General features: G+C 35.5%; 3 protein-coding genes across 4 annotated transcripts; 2 read left to right on the forward strand and 1 right to left on the reverse strand.

Annotated features, from left to right (window-relative positions):
- Positions 1-217: 217 nt before the first annotated feature.
- LOC21384422 (mitochondrial Rho GTPase 1) lies at positions 218-6,541 on the forward strand. Of its 2 annotated transcripts, none has more exons than XM_024162462.1 (15): positions 218-294; positions 734-984; positions 1,393-1,525; positions 1,791-1,940; positions 2,256-2,432; positions 2,597-2,848; positions 3,287-3,355; positions 3,494-3,549; positions 3,782-3,863; positions 4,019-4,230; positions 4,391-4,460; positions 4,764-4,876; positions 5,441-5,591; positions 5,758-5,944; positions 6,164-6,541. In XM_024162462.1, the coding sequence occupies exons 2-15, from the start codon at positions 767-769 to the stop codon at positions 6,235-6,237; spliced, it is 1,944 nt and encodes a 647-aa protein (XP_024018230.1). In that variant the 5' UTR covers positions 218-294; positions 734-766; the 3' UTR covers positions 6,238-6,541. The 2 variants fall into 2 exon arrangements, with proteins under 2 accessions (XP_024018230.1, XP_010091557.1); XM_010093255.2 differs by having other exon boundaries at positions 762-984.
- A 238-nt stretch (positions 6,542-6,779) lies between these two features.
- On the reverse strand, positions 6,780-7,823 carry LOC21384423 (cyclin-P3-1). Its single transcript, XM_010093256.2, has 2 exons — positions 7,322-7,823; positions 6,780-7,210 (listed from the first exon to the last, which is right to left on the reverse strand). Exons 1-2 carry the CDS (start codon positions 7,753-7,755, stop codon positions 7,027-7,029), a joined length of 618 nt encoding a protein of 205 aa, XP_010091558.2. The 5' UTR covers positions 7,756-7,823; the 3' UTR covers positions 6,780-7,026.
- A 2,893-nt stretch (positions 7,824-10,716) lies between these two features.
- Positions 10,717-11,572, forward strand: LOC21384424 (putative UDP-glucuronate:xylan alpha-glucuronosyltransferase 5). Its single transcript, XM_010093257.2, has one exon. It carries the CDS (start codon positions 10,739-10,741, stop codon positions 11,570-11,572), a length of 834 nt encoding a protein of 277 aa, XP_010091559.2. The 5' UTR covers positions 10,717-10,738.
- The last annotated feature ends 203 nt before the right edge of the window (positions 11,573-11,775 follow it).

Genomic DNA, 11,775 nt, shown 5'->3' on the forward strand with positions numbered 1-11,775 from the left:
GATTCTAACATTTTACACTCAATATAATTATTTTTATAAAGTCAAAATTTCATTTAATATGTGACAAGGATGTGAGTTTATATACATTTTTTTTTGTTACTTTCAATGTTATGAAAACGATAAAATAAATATTTTTTTTGGGTTAATTTCAGAGGGACTAAAAAATAATATAACAACAATACTAAGAGGAAAAAAAAAAAAAAAAGGAAAATAATCCAGGGCTTTCGGCGTTTCTTCTTCTTCTTCTTCTGGTTTTTCTGCTAAGAGCTTGCTAGATTTCGATTTCCAATCCAGGTTTGTTACCAATCTCCGCCATGAATTTTCCAGGATTTTACTTTCTGCTGCTCGCAATTTGAGCTCCTTACTTGTTTATTGATCTTTCTTTTATCTTACGTTAATCATCTCAATTTTTTGCCTTTCAAAATCCGCTCTTTTTTTTTGTGCTGCTAACTTTCGCCATTGCATTTAGTCACAAGCGTCAAAAAAATCTATTTTTCGACACGAAATCTGGATTTCTGATTCGAGTTGTTTTTGAACAAATTTTTTCTCTTATTAAATTCGAGTTGTTCGCGATTACACCATTGTATTTGTTCTAAGGTCTTTTTTTTTTTTTTTTTTTTTCCGATTACCCCATTGTTTTTTTTTTTAGGTTTTTTTTTTTTTTTTTTTTTTTGTAATTACTGGTTCGAGTGACTCGAGAATTTCGTTTGATTTATTATTGTTTTTTTGGCAGTGAGTTCTTAGGGTTTTGGTATTTGCAGTTCCGATGGCGAGAGCTCAAACGGGAACCGTGAACCCGGGTGGTCGGACTGGGGTCAGAATCGTCGTGGCCGGAGACCGCGGCACCGGAAAATCGAGCCTGATCGTCACCGCGGCCGCCGAGAATTTCCCGGTGAATGTACCGCCGCTGTTGCCGCCGACGAGATTGCCGGAGGATTTCTACCCTGATCGTGTGCCGATCACAATTATCGATACTTCCTCTCGGTATAAATTTATTGTCGGTAATTTTGTTTGCAAGGAAAATTCACGAACTTGTAACTTTCATATGCTTGTTTTGCTGGTTTGGGTCTCATTTTTACAGAGGAGGCACATATTATTCATACCTTGTAAAATATAGTTTTTTTTTGGTTTATTTTTTTTAATTTTATGTGGCTGCTGTGAGGTTGTAGAAATGGAAGGTTTTCAAAATCTAGCGGTATATATTTTATTATTTGGGAGTCAAGAGGGAAACTAATTTTATACCAGATTGACCTCAATATAAATATGCGAGTCTCTAGATTGTGTTTTTATTTGTTCTTTTATGGGTCAATGGGTCAACTGTTTTTGTTCTTCTTTATAAGTTCTTTGTTTCTTGTGTTGAATGTTTGTTTATTCTACATTTTCGTCAAACAGTCCTGAAGATAATGGTAGAGTTGCTGAAGAATTGAGGCGCGCTGATGCAGTTGTTCTTACTTATGCATGTGATCAACCCCAGACGCTTGATCGATTGAGTACCTTCTGGCTTCCTACGCTTCGCCAACTTGAGGTTTTCTTTCTTTGTCATTTCTGTTTTACATCGTATTTTGTCCTAGCAGCACAATATCATGATGGAGAACTTCCAGAATTCTTCTGGAATGAGAGAGAAGGGAAAAAAAGAAAAGAAAAGAAAAGAAAGGACAAGAAAAATGTGATGATAGAAAACTTAAAACTTCAACCTCTTTTACTTCGTTGGAAAGTACTTGCAGACTTCAATGAAAGTTTATTGAGCTGTATATTTTTCATGCAGAATTATGGTTAACTTTATGTTGCAGGTGAGGGTTCCAGTCATAGTTGTAGGTTGTAAACTAGATTTGAGAGATGAGAACCAGCAGGTTAGCCTGGAGCAAGTGATGTCACCAATAATGCAACAGTTTCGGGAGATTGAAACTTGCATTGAATGTTCAGCATTGAGACATATACAGGTCTGTATAGTGAACCTTCTTTGCACGGGCCTCCTTTTTCAGTTAAAACATGCAATCTTTCATGCTTTTTAGATATGCCACATTTGCAAGCTTATGCTTCTTTATTCTCGTAAGTTTATAACTTGGAATTTTGGGTTCAACCCTTTATCCGAGAATTATTTTTGAAATATTTCTGCATCACACACTTTAACACCAGTATCTGATTTAAGATTGTGGAACTTTTGTATAGTTTGGCTGGTCAAATACATCGACCAATTTCTTGTTTTGATGGCTTTTACGTTGTAGCTCTAAGACTGTCTGTATTTCATTTTGTAGATTCCAGAGGTTTTTTACTATGCACAAAAAGCTGTGCTCCATCCAACAGGCCCACTGTTTGATCAGGAATCACAAACACTGAAGCCTCGATGCGTGCGATCCTTGAAGCGGATATTTATTCTCTGTGACCATGACAGAGACGGTGCTTTAAGTGATGCAGAGTTGAATGATTTCCAGGTTACTTTTTTATGTCTTGTTTTATGATCTAGATTTTGTTTTGTGGTGTGAATTTGATTTTGAAATGATATCACGTCTTAATGTTAGTTTTTCTTAGCTCACGTTAATGATGATTTGTCTTTGACTTTGAGATGAATGGAAAATCTAATTTTTACTATAAACAGGTTAAATGTTTCAATGCCCCTTTACAGCCTTCTGAAATTGTGGGTGTCAAGAGGGTTGTGCAAGAAAAGTTGCCTGAAGGAGTCAATGACCGCGGGCTTACTTTGACAGGATTCCTCTTCCTTCATGCACTATTTATAGAAAAGGGGCGTCTTGAAACAACTTGGACTGTCCTTCGAAAATTTGGATACAATAATGATATAAAACTTGCAGATGAACTCATTCCATCTCCATTGAGACGGACTCCTGATCAGGTAAAAGCTTATTACAATTTGTCAGAAATGAAATGGAAGTGAATAATATATTGAGTAATACATTGTCCAGAATATCGGTGTCTATTTTGTTCATTTTCAACTTTCTTTGTCATGTGGGTATGTTGGAGGCAATGTGAACATGGACTCTTGTGTCTCGCTTGCATTTCTGTTTTTTGGACACAGCCACTATGGTGTATGAGGCATAAAACTACCTTTATTTTTTAGGACGTTTACAATCTACTCGTGATCTATGGTTGAGATTTTAGGACGATTCAGACCTATTTGAACTTCCTTCTTGGTATTGTTGTTCTTTTTATGCCTACTTGTTGGTATCTTTAGCATCCATATTTCATTCCTCTTGTATTTTCTTAATTTTGGTGGACCTGTTTAAGCATATGAAATTTGTTAAAATTACTTACAAAGCCATTATATGTGCAGAGTGTGGAGTTGACGAATGAAGCCATTGAGTTCCTCAGAGGAATCTTTGACTTGTTTGACAATGATGGTGTATGTCCTTATAAAATTTATCCTATTTTCTTTTGGCTATTTGGTGCAACAAGTTCTATGCAGTAATCTTTTCTTCTGTTTCTTTTCATCTTACTAGTTACTCTCTTTTAATCATGTCTGTAATCTGCTTTCCACCAGGATGGGGCACTCCGACCTCGTGAACTGGAAGAGCTATTTTCTACCGCCCCCGAAAGGTTGTTTAATTCTGCCAGTATTATTGGGCTCTTTTACTTGATTTGTCTCACGTCAAGGTTTTTGTTCTATGAGGTTATCCTGTTCAGCTTTCCGACAAAGAATTGCTAATTGACGAATTGGTTATCTACGATACTTTCAATTATCTATATCTTTCTGCTTAGAATAAGTAACTTTAGTGGATTTGTGCTACTGTCTTTGGAAGTTTGACATTATTTCTCTTATAAATGACAGTCCGTTTAGTGAGGCTCCTTATAAGGATGCAGCTGAGAGAAATGCATTTGGAGGGTTATCACTTGATGGATTCTTATCACAGGTCTTACTTTGCCTTTTCTTCACATTTACAGTTGGAAACCTTTTTACTATGCATGAAAATGGCTGAACATAAGACGAGCAGTATACACTTAAAAATCAATGTGTCATCTTCCGTCATCCATTGTTAACTAATGTCAAAATTTTGCGGGTTTGCAGTGGGCGCTCATGACACTCCTAGACCCAGCTTTCAGCATGGAGAATCTGATATATATCGGTTATTCTGGTGACATTTCATCTACTGTCCGTGTCACGAGGAAGAGGCGTTTAGATCGAAAGAAGCAACAATCAGATAGAAATGTTTACCAATGCTTTGTTTTCGGCCCTAAGAAGGCTGGAAAGTCTGCATTGCTCGACTCTTTTCTTGGAAGGTCATCTTCTGAATCATGTTTTTGATTTTGCTTTCCAGATAATCTAACTTTGTGAATCAGGTAATAAACATATTTTTGTTCTTGTTTTTGCACTTGTTTTTGTTTTTGTTTTTGTTTTTTTGTTTTTTGTTTTTGTTTTTTTCAAATTTTGGAAAAGCAGGCCTTTCTCTGATACTTACAATCCAACCACAGAAGAACGTTACGCAGTAAACGTTGTCGATCAACCTGGGGTACATGCTGTTATTAACCATCTTATGTCTTGACGTCTTTTGAATTGTATATTATTAGGAGTAGCACTTATCAATTCATTTGGTGTTCGGTATACACAGTTGTTTCTGTACAAGCCTGGCTAATGTATTTAAGAACCCTACTGAGTATTGTCCAATTCTTTGTTGCGCAGTTGGGTCCCCAAGTCTTTTTCATTCTGTCCCCTTGTTGTATCGTCTTCTTTGGCTTAAACTGGAAAGTTCAATTAGGCTTTTAAAGCATTAGTTATTTGGTCTAAAATTCTATCTATGTTAATTTGTTTGCAGGGAATAAAGAAAACCATTGTGTTGAAAGAAATTCCTGAAGACGGAGTTAAAAAATTGCTGTCAAACAAAGAGTCCTTGGCTGCTTGTGACGTAGCAGTGTTTGTTCATGACAGGTAAGCAAGAAGGCCTCAGTGGGTCGTTACATCTATAATAATCAATCTAGTCAAGCATGGTATTTATTGCTGGTTTGTAATCTCATTGTATTTTTTGAGATTTGCTGTTTTCAAGACTGAATCTTTTAAGATGAAAAAAAGATCTAGGTCTTTGTTGTATTTCTTTCTTTTTTAAATTGTTCTACTATTACTTTATTAATATTATTTTTTGAATTGTACTATTGAAGTCTCTGGACTGGCTCATTTTTCATTTTCTTTTGTAGCTTATGATATAGACTTTAAAATACAACGAATGTTGCCTTCTCAATGATGTTTCAGAAATTGCTTGTTGAAGATGCACTACACAAAATTTCAATATAACTCGCATCTTATGTGTGCACTGGTGCAAGCATATATATGTGGATGATGTAAAATTTGCTTTTGAGGATTTGATGTCTCTAATGAGCTTAGGCTTGTTAAGAACGTATGTTGACATGAGTAATTATGCTTTCTTGCTCTACTACGGATTAATAGTTTATAATTTACACTTGTGAATATCTAAGGGTTTTTTCTTTTCTTTTTTAGTTCTGATGAATCGTCATGGAAGAGGGCGACTGAGTTGTTGGTTGAAGTTGCTAGCCATGGCGAGGATACTGGATTTGAGGTGCCTTGCCTCATTGTTGCAGCTAAAGACGATTTGGATTCATTTCCATTGGCCATACAACATTCTACAAGGGTAAATTGTTTTTATCACTTGTTTACGTATTTTATAGTGGGAGTGTGTTGTTCTTAATGGTCATGTAATTTGTGTCAGTTATATTGGATGTCTTGATTTTTTGTCTATTTTTTTATTGGCTGAAATCTAGTGACATTTTTTTTCAATCTCAATTTTGTGTTTTTAGGTTAGTCAAGATATGGGAGTGGAAGCTCCTGTGTCTATTAGCACAAAGCTGGGTGATTTTAATAATGTATTTCGCAAGATTATAAGTGCTGCCGAGCACCCTCATTTGAGCATTCCCGAAACTGAAGCTGGGAGAAGCCGCAAGCAATACCATCGGCTTATTAACCGGTCTCTTATGTTTGTTTCAGGTATGAATATGATATTTAGTTTCGAATCCTCGATGTACAGGTTCTTGAGCTCTCTCTATATGCATTTTACTGCATAAAACAATTTGGTGGAAGGGAGCTTCTAGTAAATCTTACATGACTAACAGCTCCTGTTGCTGTTCCCCATGCTTCTTTTGAGTAATTTTCTGATGTTTTGTTTTTATTTGCACGTCATGTTAAACTTATTTAAAATCTTTTCAGTGGGAGCTGCAGTGACCATTGTTGGATTAGCAGCCTATCGCGTTTATGCAGCGAGGAAGAACACTTCTAGTTAAAGGATGAAGGTCGGTGCATCGCGTCGATCAGCTTGTTATATGCCTCCCTCTATCATATACGAAAGTTGTGAGAAACTGTCATCTTCAGAGCCCCACTCTGTCGGGTCGCTTGACATGGTTTATGCACAGAGAATTTACAATATCCTATCTATTCATGACACCCTTAAATTTTCCCATTCCTTAAATTCTCGCGTTCTTTTTAGGTTTTATTCAGTGGGCTGAGTATAAATTGTTGGTCAACTCGTGCTTTATTGTACCGTGGTTGAAATGATAGCATAGCACAGATACAAAATGGAATTATGTCTTTTTGTTTTGAACGTGGAATGAGAAAAATTTTGCGAGTATGCCATAAACTATAGCAGTTCAGACAAGCTGGTAATAATTAGAGTTTTTGCTCTTTGATTGTCAACTAATGTTCCACCTTGTGGTGAAAGCTGTTGCTTTTTGAACAATCATTTTTTTTTCTTAAATTTTTTAAATTTTTAAATTTTAAATTTTTTAGTTTCACTATAGAATCATTTCATCAAGCATAGGGTTGAGGGATTCATTACAAGAAAAGGAAGACTCAAAATTTTACATATTGAAAAGGCGATACTTGTTGCGACCAATAAATGTTGTTAGGCAGGGCTGCTATTACGTTCCTTTTCCCGTGTGATGCTTCATGTTGCTAAATCTAATTTCGGTTCCAGGTTCCCTCATTCTGACCTAACCCCAACCGCACTTGACTCTCAACTACATAGCCCTGCAACTGCCGGTTTCATGTCTCGGTGCGTGGATGCTCCGCACACCTTAATTCCTAAGTCCGATAATCTCTCCTGCAACCTTGACTTCGAGATATTGACAATAGTGTGCAAAATCCTCGGCGGTTACCAGAAGGCTAAACTCCAGACTGAACAGAAACGCCATCTCTAACTCGTTCATTTCTTCAGTGCTCACTCCTCCCACTTCGGCATAATACGCATTGCTTTCAGTCCTGAAACACATTTTTATGCCAAAAGAAGATTAAAAAATAAAAAACAAAACTGAAAAACCACAGCATGTAATGATCTTTTGCTGCTAATTATCAAGTTGGGAAATATCTTACGCGTCATCGAGGAATTTTGCAGCAAGCATAACGCTGGTGATCAAAAGCCGGTGAACAGTGAGAGAAGTCAAGTAAAAACTGGCACGTTTCTGAAGGAATCTCTCTATGTAAATGTATGCAAAAACATAGCAGGACGTGCTGCAATTTGAGTACTTGAATATGCGCTCAACATACCGTTTCATGCTCATGGCAGGTGCTTTTGAGCCGTGGAAGATTGTAATAATCTCAACTTCTATTCTTGATTTCACTCGCAATAATCTCTCATTCTTCTGAATCGATTTCTCGAGAAGATAAGCTACAATTTGTAGAATTTTGGGTGGTGAGGATGAATAATTAGTTTTCTCATATTCCTCCAACCCCAGAGCTATGCAAATCTCCGAGAAGCCATCTATACCATCAAATCTCGTTGTTTCCATGTGTAACAGTCGCAGCATACAATACTGAATATATATCAATGTATTTTAGATTATAGTAAGGAATATGGCTTTTCTTTGTAAGTACTGCTACCTATCTTCACTTTTTTGTTGATCTGTTCTGTCCACATTTGACGTTAACATGTCTTTATTTTATTCTTTTCTTTCGGGTAAAGCCACTGGGGAAATTGTAGGTTTGAAGTTAAAAGGACTAAAAAAGAAACATCATATTCTTATACGGGCCAGCGACTTGGTCCGTTAGTTGAAGCTCTTTGTATGTTTTTCTCTGCTAATAAATGATAAAAAAGAAAAAGAAGAAATAGTACGTAGAAATTAAAGCATCAAGATATCCTAATGCTATGCTGGTTTTAGTTGGGGCATTTGTGCCGATTGTAAGCTGAAGAAAGATAGATGCAAAGTACATGCTAAAATAAAGAGAGAACGAGAAAACCGAGCAGCTAATTTATGTAATTATTTTTTAAGGGACTAGAGAACATGTTTTTGTAGAATTTGTGAAGTTAGTTAAAAAAATATTTTAATTTTCTAAGCAATGTGTAATATCCGATATTGAAATTCTATTTATTAACTTAGTTGAGGGTGAATAAGATGAAAAGTAGAGTTTTATAGAGGTTACGTTGATATTGATCAATAATGCTTAGATTCTATTTAGTGCATAATTAAAGTGTTGTCTGTAGGCATGAGACATGAAAGAGGTTGGATTTATTTGCTTGAGAATTGATATGAGAGGAATGATATTATATAAGAATGAGGTGGCTTGATATAAATTAAGTAAAAAAAATATATGAGTCCACGTTTGGAGCTTAGCATGTAAGCACATGAACTATGCCACTTTACTTAGAGATCTTAATGTCACGTTTCTTTAAGTGAGAAGTCTAATTCTCTTTTAGTTTGTAGTACATATATTGAAGCCTATTCAGAGGGTGGTCTTCAGCCAATTTTACGTGAGTCACAACTTAAAGAAAGAAAAAAAAAAGAGGAGAGTTATAGAGAGAATAGTTTTCCCTCTTAAGCAGCTTGACTGTAAGTAGATGCATCACTTGAACAGCAGTATATTTTCAATTTATATACGTTATTATTAACATGTTTTTATGAGATTTTGAAAGTATTTCTGAGTATGATGTGAATCTTATACATATTATGAGTTGATTGAAATATGATGAATGGCCAAATTCTAGAGGAATAGGAGATTTCATGACAGGGGCCATATGAAAGAGGTTATAATAACACAAGATTAATATTATACAAGAGGGCCCTAAATGCTAAAGAAAAGCATTTGAAAGTGGAAATTATTTATGGTTTACTTACTGAGCTCACGCTCCTATAGTTCTTGTGATGCGGGTAAATGCTAAAATAGAAGTTCCAGTTGACTGAGCAAGAATGGTTCAAGGTCCCATGACGAGTTAGGAGATCTTTGAAATGAAATTTGTAATATTAAGAATTTTGTTCGATGATTGTATTTGTGATAGATATTATTTCTCTATTAAGTAATATTATTTATTTTAGTCAACGTTTCTCTTGAGCTGGCGTTGTTTTTAGCTGCTAATTTGGGAGAGGCATTACACAATATGACACAATCTAATTAGTTAGACACCATTCTAAACACTAAAATTAGACAGGTAATTTGAATCCCTTTTGAGATTGCAAATTGTACAAAGTTTTTAAAGCAGTACTAAATAAAATATTGTTAAGTTATAGAGTCTAATTGACGATTATTTTCTTATGCAGGGAATTTCGTGGACCGGCCTTATAATATTATAAAAGAAAATTAATCTAGAGAAATGCCCCTTTCTTATTTACTACAATACTTTTATAGTTTTTTTTTTTCTCCCTCTTTACACATTAACTTAAGTGGAACAGAATTCCAAGAAAATAACACAAAATTAAACTAAAGAGATAAGCTGGGACACGTTTTCTAACTTTCTCTACTATTGAAAAATAGAAAAACAAAATCATAGATATGCAACTCAGAGAATAAAGAGGCCGTGGGAGAGGCCAACCCAACTGTACTTAATTTTTTAATCTTCCCAATTAGGTTAATAACTTAATTAGCATAATCGAGTACGTGTATCCGCTTTTACTTTATTGTGTGATGTTTTTATTGCTATATTTTTTTTTCAGGAAAAAAATTCCCTTCTATTTCTTTAACTTGCTCCTTTTTTAGCGCATCTACTCAAAATTAATTAGCCAAAATTAAGTCCTTTTTAGGATTTTCTTATCTTTATTTTTCTTTTGAAATTTTTAAGCTCACATATCACAAACTACGTACTACTAAAGTTTCCTATATTTGTTTGTTCAGTGCATATAATGATTCTGGATTCGATTGGCTTGGCTGTTTATGAAGATATACATGCATCAAACATAAAGGTAAAGAAATTATTTACAATTTAGAGACAATAGATTCCAATTAAAGATCTCGAGAATTATGAATAATTCCCTTAATTTTTAGTTTAACAATATTATCCTCGACAGAAAATTCCTCTATTGCAAATTCCCCAAACTACTCTTTTTCCTTTTCCTTTAAAGTACGGGCGAATTTAAACTTAATAAAGTAAAAAATAAAAAAAAATAATTAAGAAGCATGTATACGCAAAAATAAAGCCTAAGAGTCCCTACAAAATAAATAAATAAATAAATTGATAAATTAATAAATAAATAAAGCCTAAGAACGCGTGATGCATAAATCAAATGCTGCCAATAGATGAAAATTGAAAACTAAAATAAAAAAAAAATAATTGACAATTGCCAACGTGCAGCCATGCAATATATAACATAGAAATTAAGACGACATTCCTTATAAAAACTTACATCTTATAGTTCTCATCCTTTCCTTTGTGTGTGTGTGTGTGTATATATATATATATATATATATATGTATGTATCTCTATATATAGATATAAACACACAAAATAACTTCTTCAAGATAAAGATCAAAATGATCAAACCAAACCAAGATCTCAAAGTGAGACAACCATTAACCAAAACCATGGTCTCCAAAAACTCCCATTCCCACTTCAAAACCAAGCAAAGAATATACTTCATCATCTTTCTTCTTCTTGTCTCTCTATCCCTCATAATCCTAGCCTTGTCCTTTCATGATCCCAATCCCATTAACAACAATAAGCTATCCACAAGTCAGAGGATTAGTCAGAAAGATGATCATATCCCCGTCGCCAAACACCCCGAATGGCTCAAAATCATAGAACAAAAACTGAGGGATAAAAAGAAGAAGATTAAGCTAGGTTTGGTCAACCTAGATCATGATCATCATGGTCTTCATGATGGACTGAAGGGATTGGACAGGGTAGAAACAGTCTCGGTGCGGTTTGACCGCTTGACCGGAGACAATAAAAGGGAATGGGAGGAGTATTTCCCGGAATGGATCGACGAGCACCACAAGTGGGGCCCACCGAGGTGCCCGGAGATCCCTCTACCGACGTCGTTGGAGCAATATAACGACCTAGACGTCGTCGTTGCGTCGGTTCCTTGTGGGACTAATTATACTAGGAAAGGGGTTAGAGATGTCTTTAGGCTCCAGGTCAATTTGGTGGCGGCCAATCTGGCGGTGAGGAGCGGGTGGGAGAATCAAGGTGTCGTTCATCGGACGGTCTACGTTGTTTTTGTGGGGTCATGTGGGCCCATGCTTGAGATATTTAGATGTGATGATCTTGTCAAGCACCGGAAAGGAGAATATTGGGTGTACTGGCCGGAGATGAGGAGGCTAAAACAGAAGGTGCTCATGCCCGTTGGGTCTTGCCAGCTTGCTCCAGGTTACGCAGAAACAGGTGAGGTTTTGGTTCCATTTTTTGCTATATCATAATTGGTTTTGTGTATCTATATATGTATATATATATTGTATAATATGGTAGACTGGCATGCTTAACTGGGACATATAGTAATATTGATATGCACACGTGTATGTTACAATATGTGTATATGGTAGTTAATGGCTGAGGATTTTTTTCCTTTATTATAAAATCTTGGTGGGTTATTAGTGATAATTAATTAGTTTATAGGAAACGG

The sequence above is a fragment of the Morus notabilis genome, unplaced genomic scaffold (assembly GCF_000414095.1).
Source record: "Morus notabilis unplaced genomic scaffold, ASM41409v2 Scaffold4610, whole genome shotgun sequence".
Lineage (NCBI taxonomy): Eukaryota > Viridiplantae > Streptophyta > Magnoliopsida > Rosales > Moraceae > Morus > Morus notabilis.